This window comes from Panonychus citri, unplaced genomic scaffold, assembly GCF_014898815.1.
Source record: "Panonychus citri isolate SS breed McGregor unplaced genomic scaffold, ASM1489881v1 Contig00011, whole genome shotgun sequence".
NCBI lineage: Eukaryota > Metazoa > Arthropoda > Arachnida > Trombidiformes > Tetranychidae > Panonychus > Panonychus citri.
Window position 1 is genome coordinate 1,558,652 of NW_026515416.1, and position 20,866 is coordinate 1,579,517.

Sequence of the window (20,866 nt, forward strand, 5' to 3'; positions counted from 1 at the left end):
ATGTTAATTAATCTTTCTTTTTGGTGATTAATGATGATAATGATTATGATATATTAATATCGTAATAAACTATAATCGTAATCAAATGAATAATGTAATAATAATGTTGATGATATATATACATGAAAATAGATTTAAATAAATCAAATCAAGTGATCTTATTACAAGAAAATTAAATTTCTTTCAATTTCTTTCATCGTTTCAATATCTTATTACAATTAACATAACCAATATCAGAATGTTATCATGATGATAACAATTAAGACAGAATTTAAATTTTTCTACAATCAAATCACATAATATTTAAGTATTGAGATCGATTTTGTTGTTGCTAATAATTATTTCACTTATTTCAAGTAGATGACAATTTATCGGGATAAATTGTTACATTTGACTTAATTTTTGCATGTTTGATTGTTGAATGTAAACGATGGTTAATAGTTTTACATTATTTAACAATTAAGTGTGTTGGGTATACCATTTACAATCACCATCTTATTGTAAAATTGATTTATATTATTTCCTTGTTGATTTTTGACACAAATTATTGTTGATAAAATAGTAAAGACTAAAAAAAATTAAGGAAATATTTAAAGATGATGAAAATGTGGTTGGTGGTGTGTGTGTGTGTTTGTGTTTTGTTTGTGATGGTGGGTGGAAAAGGAAAGGGAATTGATGATGACATTCATTTTGTTATCCTAATGACTTCCGTTTTATCACTAAATGTTACAATTGATTTTCTTCTTGTTTCTATGGAACTACTAATATCAGGTGATCTATCAGCTGATTGTTTATTATCATCTGTTGGCTCTTCAACCTCCGGTATTATTGATGCTCTCCGGGAAACCTCAGATTCCTGGTAACCTGCGTTTTCAATGCCCGATTCAATTGCTTTAAGGGGATCATCTTTAACTGGGATCACTTCAATTCGACTTTGTTTCAATGATGATTTCCGGGGCATTAGTAAGCCATCAGGAGGTGAAAATGTTGGCCTAGTTATGGTTCCATTGGCAATGTCAGCAGCAACACTTGAAGCTTTACGAGGTATAATTAAATTTTGATCACTAGATGATTTAGAGAGAGAGAGAGAGATGATTAAACAAAAGAAAATCAAATTGTTAGTTAATCATCTTTTTTTTCAGCTACGATAATGAATGAGTATAATAAAAAGGAAATGCATTAAGGAGAAACCAATTTCTCACTTCCATAGACATTTATTATTAATAATAATAACAATAAGAAGTGTTAACAATGTAATTATCAACTTCCTATCTCTTGTTACACCAGAAAATTTCATCTATCTCATAATAAATCCGATTCTGGTACAATATGTAACATAATTAATTGTATGATTAGTTAGAAGTATAAAAAAAAATAATAAGTAAATACATTACTAAATAATGAGATCAATTTTGACACCATATTGATGATAATTTAAAAAAAACTATAATCAGTTGATAATTAAACTGTAATTGTAATGAATTTAAATCGTCAAAGTTATCACTTGTTCAATAGGTTTGAATGACATTTGATTATCAAATTAGTGGAAATGTTTTCTAACAAGTTTTTAATGTAAATGAATTAATCTTTTCACTAATGATTTTTAATTGTTTATAATCAAACTTTGAAAGATTACATATACATTTTGTTAGATGTAATTGTAATTAACTTTTGTTGTTAATTCATTCAGACTTTTTTTTTGTTGGTGACAATTAAATTGTCCTTGTCAATTTGTATCATAGAAATGATACCGAGAATATATATATTCAGATAATTACAATTTCCTCAATAAAAAGTCTGATCAAATGATTAGCTAATGTTGAACAGAAATACATGATTATAATTATGAATGTAAAAGGAAATTAATTAATTATGACAACCTAGAAGGACTCTAATCATTTTAAAGTTGATTAACACTGTTATATTATTAGTAACAACTTTTTAGCTTTGATTTAATTACTTTGAATGTGATATATGTTGAAAGTAATTAATGATAATATTACAATGAATCATATTGATAACGTGAAAGGTTTTGTCAGACTAATATAATTTATCAAACAATCATTGAAGTTGATTGTTGAACTAAATTAAAAAGTGTTAACCATTGCAGATGAAAATTAAGGTAAGAAAAATACTCAACACGTAAGGGAAATAATGTCTACAAATAGTAATTGAAATTTGAAACAATTAATTTCACAATCTCATGAATATCAAGTGAATCTTATTAAATTAAGTTGTTTCTATTGTGTCAAAAACTTACCCAGTCTCAGGGTGATGTCCATTTGAATACGAGTCATCGTCAGGATGTTTCACCTTTCGTAATATTAATGATAACGGTTTTTTCCTTCTCAATATTATTAAGGAAACGGAAAGAGCGGTTAGTAAGATTAAGCAAAAACTGGCCAATACAGAGACTACTACTGTACAGTGGCCTACATAATTACAATGGCGATCATTTAATTCAATTTCCAAAATCATGCAATTAGGTCCGATTATGTTTTCATCTTTGACTTGAGTGACCAGAATGATAACTCGGTAAACTTTGGGTCTTAGGTTGGTCGCTTTCTTGAAGACCACTTTGTCCTCCTTCAGGTCAAATGTATCGACATCAAAATCTAAGGTAAAAGGGAAATAAATTCATTAATAAATTACAAGTTCATTAAGGTTATTAAGATTAACATCATCATCATCGATTACTAATTATAATTGTAAAACAAAGTGTTCTTTGTATTATTAATAATTAAGAGCCACGAGTTCAACAATTAACATTGACAAAGGATAATCATTGTGATTATTGTAATATTATGGTAACAATTATCAAACAATTGTGATTATCATATTTTTCTCATAGTAAATTAACATTAATTATTAACCAACAACAAGTTTATTAACTAACCTTGAATCTACTGCTTATTGACTAATGAAGGTAAATCGTAATTAGTTAATTATCATTATCATCATGGTGTAAAAGTTAAATCTGATCAAGTTTCAAAAGAGATATTCAGTTAATTGTGTGATTTTTTTCTCGATTTGATTCAATTCTAATCATATAATAGCTCCGATTATATTAAGGAAAATACTACAAAATTATTGGCGTAATCAATTACTTAACTAACTGATTCTACTACTAATACTAGTAAACATGATTGATTGAAACTTGTATACTTACGCTCAGGTTAGTTGATTGTATTCAGACAGAATTAAAATACACTGATGATTATAATTATGTTAGTGATCAGTTGATTGTGATTAATTGTATTATGCAATTTATCAAAGTTTTTCTTTAAAAAAGAAAATGTAAAGTGGCAAAAGATGCTAATTAATTAACCAAATTTTCTGAACATCATAACAATATCAGTTAATTGTGATGGAAATGATAATAATAAGGTGAGGTTCAAATGAAGAGAATCGTGAAAAAATGATTAATGATTCATTGATTATCAAGTTTAATCATGTTCACTTGAACAATTTACTTTTTTTTTCATGGTTTGATGGATTTAGTTAAAAAAAAGAGACTAATATGATTACCGATAACTAATATATTAACTGAATTAATTTGATTAACTCTAATACTGAGTAAATCAATTGAGACAAACAAAAATAAATAATTGAAAACAATCAACTGAAAAGTAACAAACAATCAGACATTTCAATCGTAACAATTAATAATACAAAATAATTACAAGTTGACAAAGATCAGGTGACAATGTTTTTTTTTAAATTGACAATTACAAGGACAATTTAAAAAATAATGTTGTTTATCATTGAGATGATAAATTATGATTGATAAAATTGCCTTTTACTTCAGACTTGATATGACAATCGATGATGCTATTAAAAATCAACTGAAAAACTGTTTAATTAGTGATGAATCAAGCAGGAATTAATTGCTGCCGAAATTGAGCAATTGATCAGTTTGTCTAATTGAGAATCAAATGAGTAAAATTAAACAATCAGAGACTATTACTGTGTATTATTGATTACTAAGTATTGGATCAAGAAATCAAATATTGCATTAGTTAATTATAATTATCATTAACAGAACTAATATTTATCTTTGGATTGCATTTTTACCCTTGATTGCTAATCTTTCAAGGATTCAATTGTAATAATCATAAACCACAAATCCAAGGCTATCAAAGTTTCCTTATTTTAATCATGAAATTAAATTGCAAACAATCAATTTAATCAAAATCCATATGAATGCTTTTTAATTTACATTTGGTAAACTTGAAAGATTTTATAGTTGGTAACAAAAAAGGCAACCTAATTTTTTGACTTTTAATTCAGTTCAATAATTTGGTTAAATGGTCTGAATGCAATTTAATTAGATTAACTTTCTTACCTAGTTTTAGGTTTTGTAAATTTACCTTTGTAATTTCAATTGTTTTACTTTACTCTTTGTTTTCTAGGAGCAAAATAACAATTTACAATTAATGCCATTAATATATAACCAACACCACGAAAAAAACTCATCATCGGCTCAATGGCTTAAGTATAAATGTTAAAATAATGCAACTTGAATTGTAAAAACTCATTGAAAATCAAAAGCATGCTAATGATGATGATGATGATGATGATACAAATGGATTATTAGTTAATTAGCTTACCTTGTAAACTGAAATTTGTTTGATAACCTGTAGTTGGAACTTCAATTTGATAATAGATATCATCTCGTTTTGTTGTTGAGCAAAAAGTAAGTCTATTAATAAATGGAACACAATCATCATCTATTTCCACACAATTGATCACAGTTGGTAAAATGATTATAATTAGTGAAATTAACGTTAAATATGATGAGGATGAGGATGAAGATGAAGATGAAGATGATGATAAAATTGTCACTTTAAATAATGAAATAGGTAAAGATGTAGGTAATGATGATGACGATGGTGGCGAAGATGGTGATGATGATTGTTTAGAATGTGAAATTAAATTGTTAATCCAAATTGGTAATAATATCATCATGACGATTCAATTAATTAATTTAATTCCAGTGTACACAATTAAAGGCATCAGTTCACATCGTCTAAATGGATTAACTGATTAATTTACCTTAAAAGAAATAATCACTAGGTGGATAAAAATTGTTACCATTAAATTATCAAGATGATTAGAAGATGGGAGAGAAAAAAAAGAAGAAGAAGAATCAACATGTATTAGAATGAAAGGTAAACACTGTTAATATTATAAATGCAATAGAAACAGTGAGAATGGGAGAGAGATTTTCCTTAATCAATTGATAATAATAATCTTTAAATTTCTTCATTGATGGTGATTAACTTTGCTTCTCCTTCTTCTTGGTAAGTTGACGTTAATGACGGGATAATATTAGAATTATTGACGATCAGGATTGGTAAGATGATGGTTGATGATGATTAAATTTGTGATTAAAGATGCTGATTAAAATTATCATCGATAACGGTAATTATTTAATGAGAAAGAATTGATGATGATTATGATGAAAAGATTTGAAGATGATTTATCAATGTAACAGGAAAGTAAAAGGTATTAATAGATTGATAAAATAAGAATTATATCCAAAAATGTTTAATCCTTTAACAGGTAAAAGATGGAGAGAGAGAGAGATTAAGAACAATCAATTTAATATCAGAACGATATTGGTGAATATACCGGTAAATTGAATCAAGAAATTTTATCACCACACAATTGAGAAGAAATGAAGAAAAAAATGATTAATTGTTGTCTTCGATTTGGATTGTAAACTTATTGTTGATTGTCACCAAAAACTGTTACTTGAAATGATGGTTGATTTTGATTAGTTGAAGAAACGTTAACAGGTTAATAAAATAAACATGATTTACATTTGAGAAGGGATCATGTTGTTCAGTTGAAAGTTAATTGTTAACTGACACAAAATCCGGTTTAAACTGTTGATCTTGTCTTTTTGTTATTATTGTTGATGATAAAAGTTAATCGCTAATAATTAATTAGATGAGGTAAACAGTTGAAAAGAAAAGAAAAAAAAACAAGATAAGTTTCCAATTCTAACCGATTACAAATACAGAAAGAGATAATGTTCAATCTTATTAGAAAATGAGAGAGAGAGAGAAAGAAAAATGGTTAAAAAGAATAGAACAAAAAAGTGAGAAAAAAAATGGAGGCAAAAAGAGAATAAAAAATGTTCTTTTTTCTCCAAAAAAAATTCTTTTCTCTTTTGTTTCTTCTTCGACTAATTGTAACCAAGGAATCTCCTAATGATTAACTAATTAGAGGATAATCATTAAATTGATCATCACCAGAATTAAAACACTTAATGATTATCACAATAAACCATTATAATCATTTTTTTTTCTCTCTCCTAATATCATCATAATACCATTGGTAATGGTTCACTTGTTGCAGGTAAATTTGTCAACCTTGATATCCACTTTCACTATTGACGAGGTTTGTTGATGAATATTGTCCAGGTAAAGATGACCAAAGCATAATTATTAAGGTTTACCAATTGGAAAAGAATATGGAATCAAAAGAAAAACAAGAAAAATCTAAAGAGAAAAAAACAAAATGGAGAAATCACATTAGGATAACGTGTAGAGCTCCAACAACGTCAAAGGAAAAGAGATGACAAATTAAATTAAACTGTTTTTGATTAATTGATTATTTTTATGTTTGACTTTTTGATTAACCAGTGACTTACATTAATTAAGAACAGTTGATTAGTTGTTGTTTAATCACAAAGAGAAATAATAAAAAGGCAAACAGAAGAGAAAAAAAAATAAAAGTTAATCAAGAGAAACGACTGATCAACATGAAGACAAATTGAGAATAAAAATTTTCCCTCTTCTCTCTCTGTCTCTTGTGTTCCCTCCCATTTGTTTACTGTCTTTCTTTTTTCTTCTCTGTCTTTTTTCTTAACAATTTCTTTAATCTTAATTGTTATAAATAATTATCTTCTTCATCAATTTCTGTCTAATCATCATCATTAACAACAACGTTTATTATTATCAATAAGAAACCTCATCTTCAATTCATCTTTTCGGTTTGTTTATTTTTCTCACTTCATCCTAATAATTAATATAAAAGTGATAATTGTTTTGGATTGTTGTTCCTTCACCTTATATACTTACAATGTTATCTTTTGTATTTCTCTTCATTTTCTTGGTTAATTGTTACCTTTTTTTGGACCTAATTAACTTATTCTGTCTTCTGTAACATTGATTAAGTTTGTCATCTAATTTTGTTGGTTAATTGCTGGTCAAGGGTCACCGGTAAAGCTAAACAATTTTAATTTAAGAAAAATATTCTATTTGGAAAATTTTCTAAATTCTATTCTATTTTCTTTCATTTTTTTGTACATGGAAAGGAATAGTGGATCAACTCTATCATTTACCATCTTAATTGTTGGTCTGTTTTCTATTATTAGATGATAATTGTTACCATTGATTGAGTTGAATCTGAGCTCTGTTCCAAGTCCCTTATTGTAGTTTGATCTTCAACATTTCTCTGGCTCTCTGTTTGCTTTTGAGAATCAAATAATCTAATTTAAATTACAATGTTTTATTTTTCATCATATAATCTAATTGTTTCCTTTAATTTCCTCCATTACAGATTTTCTCTTGATCACAAGGCAATGGAATCGGAAGGAGATCAATAACTGAACGTACCATTGACCCAAGGAAAGACTTTAAAGGTTAACAAAGAGTAAAATTGTATCAATGTTGGCGGAGAAATTACAACAAAACTGAGTGTTTCAATTAACTGTTTAATCTACATGTAATTGCTCTTGGTGTCATTAATCAAAAGGCCTATGAACTTGCCTAATGTTTAATTTAATTTTTTCCCCAGAAAAAAAAACTCCAAAGCAAACAAATCAGTTGACAACTCACTCAATTAAATACTAAATGGTTCCAATTCCAATGGTGAAAGGAATCAGTGGTTTCAGTGTCTCTCTTTTCCTGTTTATCGTTACTAGTTAATCAACTTCCGTGATAAAATTTCCTTGTTTACATTGCAACTGTTCAGCAATTATCTGTGTATTTCCAGTTTACTAAATTACTTTCCAATGGTGATGATGATTAAATTGGAAAAATTAATTAATGAATTACCTGTTTTGAATCAATGCCAAATCAGTTATGCAATTGAATCACAATCAAGTGGCAATCAAAAAAGATAAACCAGTTTCCCTGATCATCTTCAGGTGAGTAAATCATTGTTATTTAATTTCTTCGCAATTATTTACCTTTGTTAAAGAATCAAATCAAATAGTAATTGGTAAATATTTTTAATAATTTATTTCTGAAGGTTTAACAGTAATTTAAAATTTTTGTTTACTTTTAGATGAATTTATTAAGCAACAAGAACAAAGTGATTACGAAATTTTAATTAACTGGACATTAAAAGGTCAATATGGATTAACAGTTATTTTAATTGGAAAATTTTAAATTACCCGTTAAACCAAATTGAAGATTGGACAGTTTACCATTTGGAAAATTAACTGGAACAATTAACTATATTCAAGTAAATTAACTCTCAAAATGGTTGATCAACTAATTGTTCATCTTCAATAGACTTGTTCAATCAAAATATTAAATTTGATTGAATTATTATCGACAATGTTTAACATGAGGAAAATACTGAACAACAATCAACTAATCATATTAAGTAAACATTTTATTCAATCGATCAATTTGATTGTCGCAATCGTATTGTTGATAAAAAAAAACAAGTCAACATTCAATGACAACAACATGAGGAATCAAAGCTAAGCTCAATTTAATCACTCTGAAAATTAAACTATCATGAAATCAATTAGCATACTCATAATCATTATCGTCATCATTATTAACATTTATATCAACAATCAAAATGATCACAATCAAAAAAACTACATTTATGATAAACTATTCAAGGATAACGTTGATATAAAACAGCAAAAAAAAGTTAATTCAGTTAAATGGTAAATAACTTGTCAATTTATCGTAATTATCATAAATTAACCGTTGATTATCATGTTAATCAAGTGAATCAATGATTGTCATAATAATCGTTGTGATTTTAATTGTAAGTAACAAGTAACTATCATAACAATTTAGGTTAAATCAAACAAATTTATAAATTGTATCAATTTACTTATATTTTATGATAAATATTATCGATTCATTGTAACAATTAACTCATTGTTGATAATTGTACCTTAAAAAAGTCAATGACTTTTAATTAACTAACATAGATTAACCTTTAATTACGTGACGAGATGAAATTTAATTTAATCAATGTATCAACAAGGTTAATAATCTTGATACTTATTTCATGAACAATTAACTTTAAATAATCATTTCATTGTTAATCGTTAATACAATCAGCTAATTGTGACTAAGAAATTTTAATTGATTTTCAACATTAATTATCCTGTTTTGTTTCACTAGATTAATTAATTAATAATAATCTTCATCAATGGTTGATAAATAGTTAATTGATTTCTAGCAGTTAATTGACTTATTGACAAATTAACTCGTTGATTGAGATACAGAGGAAAAAAATTAGACAAATTGTTTCACTTTAAGAGTATTAATTAACCTTTACAATTAACATTTCTTTAATTATCATCATTTTTGGAAATTTAATTAGACTAGAATTTAAATCCATAGTGCATTTAAATGTTTCATCAGTAAGAAAATATAATTTACTAATTGTGATGAGTTTTAGATTTGTTATTAGACGAGTGAAGAGCAACAATTAATATATTAATCGAGATGATTTAATATTAAATAATACAAGAGATGATAACATTTTCCAATCCTAATTGTGTAACATTAATTGTTACCATCAAATTAGTTTTAGGATTGGAAATTAAATTAATTGTTGGTGATTATGTTGTTATATTAAATATCAAGAAGATTTATAATTAACAGATAAAAAAAATGAAATCCTCAAGTGTAATTAATTGATTTTCGTTTTTCTTTCTTCACTTTGATTGTTAATTGTTCAATCAGAGTAAATGGTCAATCGGTTGCTTTATGGATTCTATATCTAAATCGGACATTGAAAGGTCACTTCGAGTTTTCTTTAGACGATTATATTCCAACACCGAGAGACCAAGATGTTTAGCTAATTGTTGGACTGGAGCAATTGCTGATAAACATTTCTGAATGTGAGGAATTAACTGATTTATGTATGATTGCATCATTTTCTTGAGTAAATCTGATTCAGGTTTTCCAATACTAGTTGATTCGGTTCTAAACAAAAGGGTAAAAATGATTTAGATTGAAAATTAATAGTTAATTAGATAAAGAAAAATATATTATGATAAATGAATCAAGTGATACTAATACTTACTTGTGGTAATTAATTAAGATTTGTGTTGCTCTGATAAGTGATTGATTGAGAATGTCACGAAATTGGATTATTAGAGCCAAAGGAATCAATTTACGAATTTGATTAAAGGCTTGAATAAGATCATTACAAAGATACGCCAATGGAGGGAAATTAAGGATTACAGAAGGAGGTTCATAATCACTTTGAGCCATTTCCTTTGAAGAAGATGAAGTTGTGATTGTTGCTGTTGTTGTCAACGATGAGGATGATGTTGAACTTGTCAGGGTGTTAACAGAAGAGATGGAAAAATTTTCCATATTTGCTTCAAATTGATCTACAGCTGATTCAACGTAACGAGTAAATTTAATTAGAATGACCCGTTGAAAGATTATCACAAGATCTGGTCTAAAATCTGCTCCAATTCTGGACATTGATAGACCAAAATAGAAACAGGGATCGAAAAGATTATCTATCGGACAAAGAGATGAATACTCAGGGGATAAACATTTATCAAGAGTTTCTTTAAGTTGCTCAAGAAATGAATCGATCTTATAGTTAAACCAACTAGCTAAAATGGCCGAATCACCGAAATCACGATCATTGTTTGATTCTTGTTGAGGTAAATGTAATGATGATGATGATGACGATTCATCTTCTTGTTCATCGGAAAATAAGGCTTTATATTGAGTTACTGTGTTGAATAGATTAACTCGATAGATTTCAATCAATTTACTCATGTGAATCAGAGGATTTGATTTTGGAACCTCTTTAATTAACCCTTGTAACCAAGAGTCTCGAGCCTACAGAATTAAAGTAGAAAAATAAATTAAATTAATCATTTAGAATTGATTGTCTTCTTTGTTATTATTCATATGACTCACATTGAGAAATTTGATTCTTAATTCAGTTTCATTGTAAACATTGATTCGTCTCAGGTAACCAATAATTTTCAGAGCAACAGGTAATTGAATGTCACCATACAATTCCTTGAGTAATTGGCTAATCATCAACTCCTTACATTGAGATAATTCACTTGATATGGTCTAAGGAATAGTAAAGATAATATATTTTACTATAGAATAGATTGATTATTGTAATATATCAATAGTTGGAAATATCATTTACCTGGATTAAAGGAGCTTCTTTACCATGTAGGCGATCAATTCTTTGAATGTATGAATATAATTGTAATGCTTCATCGTAATAACATTTCCGTACACATGATCCCATTAATTGGGGAATCTCAAGGAAACCTATTAGTTGACTATATTTGGAAAGCATTAATGATGCTTGTCTCCATCTAATTAACAAAGATAAAAGGATTAAATTAACAATAGACAATTAGATATCACCAAGTGAGGTTAATTCTTACCTTTTAGTTATGCCTTTGGCTTCGTCAGCAAATCCAGTTAGTTTATCTTGAAAAAATGGAATTCTATCAATAAATTTATCTAATTTATTTTCAATCTCTTCGACCTGTAATAAAATGAAACGAGAGAAAAAGTAATTAGTAAATAAACAAACTACAATTTAGATTAAATTAACTTCTTCTTTGACGTTTTTTGAACATTGATGAGCCTCCAAGAAGCAATGATAATTTTTAAATGCTTCTTCTTTCAGAGTTTCTTCTAGTTGATTCTTTTCATCCAACAGTCGACCTGGTTCTCTTTCTAATGAATGGACACCAATGGAGCACAATTTGTTAATATAAGATGTCGACAAATTGGGATCAATATTTTCTAAAAGAAAAAAAAATGAAGAAAAAAAGAGAAAAGAAAAACGAACATTTAAACAAAAGAATAGAATAAAATTTTTTGTTCTAACAAAAATGAATTCGTACCAATTTGTCTATGAGCTTCAGCAGCATCTTTCAATTCTTGGTAAATATCAAAATTAACATAATCAGTAGGCTTAATTGTCTCTGAGAACAGAAAATCATCACCATATGATTCATTTTCTGCAACGTTCACATTAACAGCTGATGGAATCAAATTTACTTCTTGACCATCAACCGATTCATTTACAATTCTATCATCAGTAACAGTGGTCATTGTAAAGCACAGATCATAAAATGAAGAAATAATCAACAATTAGAAAATAAAATCGAAAACAACAAATCAAATTAAAAGAAATTTAAATCCAATTGTTTTGAGAAAAATTTATTTTCAATTCCAAATGAAAACATCGACTGAATATCGATGATCAATTGTATCGATATTCGAATTCGATAGTATCGAAATTCTGTTTGCGGTAAAAGGAGTAACCGAAACAGAAACGGTTCTTGAATAAGAATAAGGTTTGTTATTAATTTTCTGTTTTAGAATTTGATTTAATTTCTCTTTTAGAATTAATTTTTTTTTTGATTTTTTTTAGGTAAAAATGGCGACAGTTACTGAAGAGAATGTTACAATTGAAACGGTTGATGGACAAGAAGAGAACTTGGATTTATCATCTGTTAACCTAAACGTTGCTGAAGATGAACCATGTGATAGTAATTCAACAACAGTGGTAAAGAAAAAAAAGAAAAAGAAAAATAAACCCAAAAAAGGAGGTGAAGGTGGTGGAGATAAAGGTGTTAAACAAACTGTTCCTCCTTCCATTCCAATCAGTCAATTGTTTTCTAATGAAGATTATCCCATTGGTGAGATAATGGATTATCCCAAAGTGGAAAATGACAAGTGTGTTATCCAATTTCTCTTTTTTTTCTTTTCTTTTTTTGTCCGATGTCAATTTTAATTCTTTGTTTTTATCTTTCTCACTGTTTTATGTAGTCGCACAGCATCCGATCGAACAACAAATGCTGAAAAGAAGGCTCTAGATTCTGCCAACATTGACATGTACAAAGAATTGAGACAAGCCGCTGAGGCTCATAGACAAACCCGTAAATACATGCGAGACTTTATTAAACCAGGAATGAAGATGATAGAGATATGGTAACATTATTTGTTTCTTTCATGATCAGAATATCTTTTGGCTAATCTATTCAATCTATTCAATCTTTTACCTCTGCTAATTTAGTGAAACATTAGAAGATATCGCTCGAAAGCTGATCAACGAAAAGGGTTTAGAAGCTGGACTTGCATTTCCAACTGGATGCTCATTGAATCATTGTGCTGCTCATTATACCCCAAATGGTGGTGATAATACAGTATTTGAATATGATGATGTTTGTAAAATTGACTTTGGAACACATATAAATGGAAGAATCATCGATTGTGCCTTCACTATGACTTTTAATGATAAATATGATAAACTATTGGAAGCCGTTCGTGAATCAACAAATACAGGAATCAAAGCTGCTGGAATTGACGTCCGTCTATGTGATATTGGTGAACAAATTCAAGAAGTTATGGAATCATATGAAGTTGAACTTGATGGTAAAACTTATCCTGGTAAGAGATTGTTTTTGTCTTCTAATTATCTTTCAATTAACTGTTGTTGATCTTTTTTTTCTCTCTTCTCTTAGTTAAAGCAATTCGTAATCTGAATGGTCACTCTATTGGACCTTATCGTATTCATGCCGGTAAAACGGTTCCAATTGTAAAAGGAGGAGATCAAACAAAAATGGAGGTAATGGAAAAAGGAAATTGATTTCTTTTTTTTTCTTTAGATTTTTAATTGTTATTTTCTACAATTAGGAAGGTGAAGTCTATGCCATTGAGACTTTTGGTAGTACAGGTCGAGGTTACGTTCATGATGATCAAGACTGTTCTCATTATATGAAAAATTTTGACGTTGGTCATGTTCCATTAAGGTTTGTTTCAAATTTTTCTCGCAATTTGTGTGAATTGATTTATTGATATTCTTGTTCATTTTGTGTTGCATTTTTCTCAGGTCAGCTAAATCCAAGCAATTACTCAATGTGATCAATCAAAATTTCGGTACTCTAGCTTTCTGTCGTCGATGGTTGGACAGGTTGGGTCAAAGTAAATATCTTCTTGCTCTCAACGATTTATGCCAAAAAGGAATTGTCTCTCCGTATCCTCCTCTTTTCGATATCAAGAAAAGTTATACTGCCCAATTTGAACATACGATCATTTTAAGGCCAACTTGTAAAGAGGTTGTCAGTCGAGGTGATGATTATTAGATTGTTGATGAAAATTGACTTTGAAAATTTCGACCTGTTCATTAAAAGGAAAAGCTAATTGGATCAAATCTCTCACACACTCTCTCTCTCAATGATTCTTATATTCTGGAAATTTGTCTGCCCAGGATATTTTCTGAAACACCAATTTGAAAACTAAAACACCAAATTACTAATCCAATGTTGTCCTCCAATTTTTACACTGATTTAATTTAAGAAAACAAATTGTCTAATTCAAAGTAAATCAAACCTTTGAATTGAGATTATTTTGAGACAACCCAACAATCAATTTGCTTGTTAATGTTACGCATTACATTTCAGTCTAATTTACCTTAAGAAATTTTCTTTAATTGAATTATAATATGAAATATATTTGATGAAAATTCAAACTTTTGTCAACTAATTGTGAAATGATTAACATCAGTTGGTTTGCTTTTCCTTAACTTATTTCAAAGTGAATTAATTGTGAATATTTGCTATTCTATTCTCATCAACTGAATTAAAGCATATTGAACATGGTGATGATTTAATCACAAGTCCAACAATCAGAGAAATGTTGATTACAACAATAAGATTTACCACTACAATTGGAAATGATCAAAATCAATTCGAGTTGATTTAAAATCTTAATTTTTTGTTTCTATTTATGAACAGTCCCTTGAACAGCTGATCGTTAACACGTTTTTTTTATTTGTAAAATTTGAAAATTGAAAACTGTTCATTCATTTGTTTTGATTGTTTCCATTTAATTTCAGTGATTATTGTTGTTTTAGTTTGGTGATTATTGTAACAACTTTACCATGGAATTGTTGAAGATTCACCATGAACACTTTTTCTCCCAAAAACTAAGAATAGATGGAAGAAAATTCAACGAGACTCGAGATTTACTAATTAATTTAGATTCAATTTCTTCAGCTGATTCATCCGTTACTCTCAAATTGGGAAGTACAACCGTAATGTGCGGCATAAAGGTGACCATTAATGAAGATGTCAAATCACTAGAGACCGTTAATTATAGTGATCTGATTGATCTGAAGGTGTCTTTACATGCATTGGATGAGGATGAAGGAGAACGAGATGAAATTACCAGTTTGGCGATAAAAACAATAAAAGAAAATGTTCTATTCGATCATAAACCTTTGATTAGCGAAGATGAAGATGGTGAAAAGCGATATTTAATTCTGAATATTGAATTGATTTCTCTCAATAATGATGGTAATCTTTTCGATGCCTTCATCATCGCTTTTCTGGCAGCCATTAATTCACTGGAGATTCCTGATTATAAAGACATTTACGATGAACAAATTGCTCAATTAATTCCTTCATCATCATCACCACCAATCCAAACCAAGATGGAAACAGTTGATGAACTTGGACATCTAACCTTAATTAAATATCCAATCAGTGTTACCTCAGTTCTGCTTGATGATGATTTAATTTTGATTGATCCAAATCGTGATGAGGAGCGATTGGCGATCGGTTCAATTACCACCGTGTTTGATATTAAATCAGGAAAGATAATTGTCCTGGAAAAGAAAGGAGGATCACCATTGGAAGAGATTCAATTAATTGAACATTTAACAACAACCAAATCAATTGGTGATCAAATTTTTAAAACTCTTCCATTCCAATTAACTGATGAATCAATGGAAACATGAAATCACCTAATCAATTATGATCTTGATTAAGTTTAAAGCCTCCAATTAGAGTAAGAGATCATCAAATTTCATGTAACTGGATTACCAAGACTCTTAATTCATGAGTCCATTAAGTTGTGAACTTATTTTTTTTTTCAACATCATTTCCTTTTCCTCTCAAGTCTAAAAGGTTCATAAAAATGAGGAGCAAATATTTTCCATCACAAACCGTGTTTATGATGACCACTGGAAGATTGATGGTAAACATTATGCAAGAAAATTGTCAACAATTAAAGGGAATCTTCAACTATACTCATTTTCATCTTAATCATTTTCTCATCTCTTTATTTGGTCAGTATTTTTCTCTCTCTCTCTTTTTATCTAAAAAATGACCTTATCTTTATGTATTACTTGGTGTTATCCAATTGTAAATATTGTCAACTGACCTGGGGTCTCACTTTGGGCTGAAAGGGAAAAAGATGACCATTGGTCAGTTTTTGTTTCGTTGTGTGAAAATAAAGTGAAAGGGAATTAAAGTAATTCTTGAGTAAATGTGAGTCGATTAAACCGATCGGTTGGACAACATTGGATAGAGACAATTTTTTTAGCTCTTTTTTATCAGGAAGTATAGATGATGAAGAGAAAAGGAAGATAAATAGGAAGACGATGATGATCATTATTATCTATCAGAAATTATTTGATCGACAGCCGTTGATCGTCCATTGGAAAGGAATCAAATCAATGTTATTAAATAAATTACTCGACATTGGATCGAGTTGAGTCACAAACAAAACTCATCATCTTCCTCATCCTTTCATCTTCTTTGGTCAACACAACTCTCTCTCTCACCCTTCATCTTCCTCCCTCGCTTTTCTTTGCAGATTGACCAAAGTAACTCGATGTTTTCTACCCTTCACCTAATACATATTAACGGTACCTCACTTTTTATCCAAAACTTGGACACAACAACAACAACAACAAAGAGTGAGATGTAAGCGTGAGTCTCACTCGTCTCTTTCTCTCTCACTCACTCTCTCATCATTATTATATCGTGTATATGGTTAAGAATGTTATTAATGTTCACAGCTTGAAACGGTTGGGCAGATGTTTGTTGTGTCCACTACAGAAACTATCCCTTACTCTTTCCTCCCACTCCCTCACTTCTCTCTCTCTCTCTCTTTCTCTCTTTACCTTTCAATCTCTCAAAACAATCAGTCTCTCTCATTCTCTTTGTAGAAACTCTTTCTCACTCTCCCTTTTCTCAACCCATTCTTTTCCATTTCTCTCTCATTCACTTCGATATCCCTTCAATCTTCTCATTATTCCCCTTTCATCCTCTCCCTCTCCCTCTCACTCTACTAAAGCTTATAATGAACGGGAGTGAATGTAATTCCTCAGATTATACTGATACATCAGTTTGAACCTTCGGTCATCAGTCGAAAGACGAGGACGATGACCACTAGAAAGGAGTAAAGATGCAGCCTCGAGGAAGAAAAGAGAGAGAAAAACAGGAAGAGGAGGAAGAAAAGAGTGTTATCATCCTTCCCTTTTTCCATAATAATAAAAGAAACAATAATAATACATTTCATCTAATAACTGAAAATCGAAAGAGCCAAAGAGTCCAAAGTCGCGATATCTTTTTCCCCTTTCCATACAAACACTAACCGTTAGAAAGACAAATCCATTGAATGAACATCGCGAAAAAAAAGCTGACCATTGATCGACATCCATTTGATGATCAACATTATCATTAGAATATCGATTTAAGCCATTTTTTTTTCTTCTACAAAAAAAGAGAAGGAAAAATAAAGGGATTGACTGAACCCTCTCTCCCATTCGGACACACACTCCAACCAAAATGATCTTTTGCTGACCCTCTCCCTTTTGCACCCATTTTTCGGGTTCTCTCTTGTCTTGGTCAACCTTTCACTCTGATCAAGAACAAAAATAAAATAATATATTACATTATAATCTATGAATACAAGTCGATACAAGATAATGACACTTGGAAAATGACATAACCCATAAATATAACTTGTTCCTCCCTATACTTTTATTGTCCAGTGATGATGATGACCATCGTCTTCTTGATTCTCTAATGGTAAAAAAGAGCTGACAAAGCTACTCCATATCACCTAATAAAGTATCTTCTTTTGATGACCTTAGCTTTATCTTCATCATCATCATCATCATCGTGATCATCAATGAAACTCCCTGTAACTAGTTGATGTTTTTTACTGACCTTTAAGGTCATTTACTAGGTCACTTTATTGCTCCTTTTTTTTATCAAGTCACAAGAAATTGTATCATCAATATTGTAATAAATTGATGATTATGATGTTTATTGATTTCAAAATATGAATCTATGTAAAACTAATGTAATCAAATTAACCAGAGGCTCGAAGCAATTTAATATGATTAATTGATTGCTACCAATGAAGAGACAAAAAAATAAATGATTAACTAAAAACAAAGCAAATTGCGTGATGAATGTAAATTTATTATTATTAATACAATCAAATTGATTGGAAAAAAATTATTATTATTACTTATCATTTTTTGTTTGCATCTTAATTGTGTGTTGATTGCGATAACTTAATCAAACTCAATTATGGTCAACACTGGACATTGTGACAATTTATATGTTAGATGATTAATGATTATTTATTTTTCTTGTTTAAATTGTTACAAATTTACAAAATGATGTTAACTTAACAATTGATTGAATGGTTTTAAAATGTTTACAATGAAAAGAGATGAAATTAATTTTTAAACATTTATAATGGTCAAGGAAAACTATTGATTTCCTTTTCTCAACTGACCTCTCTTTTTAAATTACTTCCTCCCACATAAGATGATGATGATAATGACGATGATTTATCTTCCGTAAATGATCAGGAAGACAGGAGATCGTAGGGACATTTTGACCATATCGAAACACGGATGACCAAAGGTGGACACTTCGAGGCCAATTTATCTTAATGGTAACACTAATCATTACGATCAACAATCAACTCTGTTTGCTTGTTGATTACAATTGGTCATAGTGATTAGCACAGTTTGAAACATTTTGATCAACTTTTAGTTAACTCCAGTAATGATTAAGTGTCCTGTTGATTAGCTTTCCTGGTAAATCATTTGTTTTTAATTGTCTTTCTCATCATTGATTCAAAAACGAGACAAAAATCACAAAGAAGATGATTAAAATTAACCATTGATATTATCCAACACCAATCAATCATCACAATAATAACAATCTCATTTTAATTTGACATTTAAAACAATCAACATTTTATTGTCAATCACTTTGAATGTAATCACGTTTTATAAAATTGTTAATCAGCAAGACAACAATTAAACCAAACACACAAACAGAAAACAGTTAATCACAATAATGAACATGATCATGAGTCCACTCAGCTAGTTGATTGAAACAATCAATTCCAGTGATGAAACTCCGATGATTGTGATTGTGAATTAATCACCATGGTAGTTGAACTTTGGATGATTAACTCATAATAACATTGGAATATTAAAAATTAGATCAACAATTATAATCATTAACTCAAATTATCTGTTGATGTCAATGGAGTTGTAACTTTGCCTAAACTGAGATGTGGAAACTTTTAGGTGAAAATAAAATGACCATTGAAACGATGACCATTGCCTATAGGTTGATAATACCTATATAATAATATATATTGTGATGTAATGATAAAAAAATTGTAGGGTGACCTATATTATTATCATTATTTCAATTATTATCCAATCCAATTTGATTTGACCCAAAAATATTGATCCAAATTAAGTGAAATTAATTTACTTTTTGTTTTCCATTCTAATGAGTATATGCTCAGAATCATGAAGATAAAGATGATGAAGATGATGAAAGAAAGATGAATGAAAGTGAATACAGTTTACTCTTTCTTTTAGAATCTCCATTTTGATTTATCTTCTTCTTCTTGGTCAGTTTGATTGTCCATCAATTGACAATCATAGTGAAACAAGATGGCGAAAAAAAAATGTCAATGATAAATTAGATTCACTAGATTAATTAATGAGATTTTACTCTTTTTTTTTCTTGGTTTGATGGTTTTTTCTTTCAGTGATTAGTTAATTAATGGTCAGTGTTGGTCATTCATCATTATCTTAATATCGTTAATAGTGTTTACTTTTAATCAGATGGGAGGAAGAGTAAAAGAAGAAAATTTCTCAACAATTTAAATGATTTCACATTTGATTTGGGCACTTTGAATTGTTAATCGTGTTGATTAAGTTAATTTTTTTTGTTACGCGTTTACAATCAATTGATGTTAATGATGAAAGGTTGAATTGATAACAATCAAATGGGGGGAGATGAAAGTAAATTGTGTCAAATTGTTATCAACGCAAATTAGATGAATAAAATGTGAACCGTTATGAGGGTTGGACTGAGGTTTTAGCTTCTTGCCTTAAGAAACATTTCCAACAATGAGAATCAATAATAATGATGATCATCATATAATAACAATAATGGACAATTTTTGAAAACTTTATAAAAGTGTAAGCACGTTGAAACGGACGCTCGTGCGGCGGACTTAGGACATTTAAGAGGCTTCGATGAAATTGAATAGTCATTCGTAACAATGGTAAATAACAATAAGTAAAGAGGGATAAGAAGACGTGAATGAGATGGTGAAAGAGATAAGATGAAGAGGTGAGAGAGAGAGAGAGAGAGAGAGAGAGGGGATGAGGTGTAGGTGGTTGTTGTTATTGTTGTTGTAGGAGGGGAAAAGGTTGATAAAAAAGTTGACGTAGACTTCGTGACATTAGCTACACGCCTCTTATAATGATAATAGTATGGATTCATGTTCATTCATTGAAGATG

General features: G+C 29.2%; 4 protein-coding genes and 1 long non-coding RNA gene across 6 annotated transcripts; 3 read left to right on the forward strand and 2 right to left on the reverse strand.

Annotated features, from left to right (window-relative positions):
• Window positions 1-75: 75 nt before the first annotated feature.
• LOC128392072 (uncharacterized) lies at window positions 76-6,800 on the reverse strand. The gene is made up of 6 exons (XM_053352057.1): window positions 6,662-6,800; window positions 6,341-6,509; window positions 5,635-5,940; window positions 4,611-5,556; window positions 2,261-2,615; window positions 76-1,064 (listed from the first exon to the last, which is right to left on the reverse strand). The coding sequence occupies exons 4-6, from the start codon at window positions 4,966-4,968 to the stop codon at window positions 686-688; spliced, it is 1,092 nt and encodes a 363-aa protein (XP_053208032.1). The 5' UTR covers window positions 4,969-5,556; window positions 5,635-5,940; window positions 6,341-6,509; window positions 6,662-6,800; the 3' UTR covers window positions 76-685.
• On the forward strand, window positions 6,768-8,787 carry LOC128392101 (uncharacterized). Its single transcript, XR_008325931.1, has 4 exons — window positions 6,768-7,003; window positions 7,573-7,737; window positions 7,810-8,161; window positions 8,302-8,787. It is a non-coding gene; the product is annotated as an uncharacterized LOC128392101 (long non-coding RNA).
• A 912-nt stretch (window positions 8,788-9,699) lies between these two features.
• On the reverse strand, window positions 9,700-12,461 carry LOC128392045 (conserved oligomeric Golgi complex subunit 8-like). Its single transcript, XM_053352029.1, has 7 exons — window positions 12,119-12,461; window positions 11,824-12,017; window positions 11,651-11,754; window positions 11,404-11,578; window positions 11,160-11,321; window positions 10,300-11,078; window positions 9,700-10,199 (listed from the first exon to the last, which is right to left on the reverse strand). Exons 1-7 carry the CDS (start codon window positions 12,327-12,329, stop codon window positions 9,953-9,955), a joined length of 1,872 nt encoding a protein of 623 aa, XP_053208004.1. The 5' UTR covers window positions 12,330-12,461; the 3' UTR covers window positions 9,700-9,952.
• LOC128392056 (methionine aminopeptidase 2-like) lies at window positions 12,445-14,765 on the forward strand. 2 transcript variants are annotated; one of them, XM_053352046.1, is made up of 7 exons: window positions 12,445-12,574; window positions 12,652-12,956; window positions 13,050-13,211; window positions 13,297-13,670; window positions 13,745-13,848; window positions 13,917-14,032; window positions 14,113-14,765. In XM_053352046.1, the coding sequence occupies exons 2-7, from the start codon at window positions 12,658-12,660 to the stop codon at window positions 14,363-14,365; spliced, it is 1,308 nt and encodes a 435-aa protein (XP_053208021.1). In that variant the 5' UTR covers window positions 12,445-12,574; window positions 12,652-12,657; the 3' UTR covers window positions 14,366-14,765. The 2 variants fall into 2 exon arrangements, with proteins under 2 accessions (XP_053208021.1, XP_053208015.1); XM_053352040.1 differs by lacking the exon at window positions 12,445-12,574 and having other exon boundaries at window positions 12,605-12,956.
• A 139-nt stretch (window positions 14,766-14,904) lies between these two features.
• LOC128392083 (exosome complex component RRP43-like) lies at window positions 14,905-16,539 on the forward strand. The gene is made up of 2 exons (XM_053352068.1): window positions 14,905-16,070; window positions 16,182-16,539. Exon 1 carries the CDS (start codon window positions 15,163-15,165, stop codon window positions 16,018-16,020), a length of 858 nt encoding a protein of 285 aa, XP_053208043.1. The 5' UTR covers window positions 14,905-15,162; the 3' UTR covers window positions 16,021-16,070; window positions 16,182-16,539.
• The last annotated feature ends 4,327 nt before the right edge of the window (window positions 16,540-20,866 follow it).

What these genes read in the sequence shown, in the direction of transcription:
- LOC128392072 (XM_053352057.1), bottom strand. Translation starts at nt 4,968, where the DNA reads ATGATGATATTATTACCAATTTGGATTAACAATTTAATTTCACATTCT. An exon ending in AACAAATTTCAGTTTACAAG is followed by an intron (nt 2,616 to 4,610) that starts GTAAGCTAATTA and finishes CTTTTACCTTAG; the next exon opens with ATTTTGATGTCGATACATTT. An exon ending in GGACATCACCCTGAGACTGG is followed by an intron (nt 1,065 to 2,260) that starts GTAAGTTTTTGA and finishes TAAATCATCTAG; the next exon opens with TGATCAAAATTTAATTATAC.
- LOC128392045 (XM_053352029.1), bottom strand. Translation starts at nt 12,329, where the DNA reads ATGACCACTGTTACTGATGATAGAATTGTAAATGAATCGGTTGATGGT. An exon ending in CAAAAAACGTCAAAGAAGAA is followed by an intron (nt 11,755 to 11,823) that starts GTTAATTTAATC and finishes ATTTTATTACAG; the next exon opens with GTCGAAGAGATTGAAAATAA. An exon ending in AAGAAGCTCCTTTAATCCAG is followed by an intron (nt 11,322 to 11,403) that starts GTAAATGATATT and finishes ACTATTCCTTAG; the next exon opens with ACCATATCAAGTGAATTATC.
- LOC128392056 (XM_053352046.1), top strand. Translation starts at nt 12,658, where the DNA reads ATGGCGACAGTTACTGAAGAGAATGTTACAATTGAAACGGTTGATGGA. An exon ending in ATGAAGATGATAGAGATATG is followed by an intron (nt 13,212 to 13,296) that starts GTAACATTATTT and finishes CTGCTAATTTAG; the next exon opens with TGAAACATTAGAAGATATCG. An exon ending in TGATGGTAAAACTTATCCTG is followed by an intron (nt 13,671 to 13,744) that starts GTAAGAGATTGT and finishes CTCTTCTCTTAG; the next exon opens with TTAAAGCAATTCGTAATCTG.
- LOC128392083 (XM_053352068.1), top strand. Translation starts at nt 15,163, where the DNA reads ATGGAATTGTTGAAGATTCACCATGAACACTTTTTCTCCCAAAAACTA.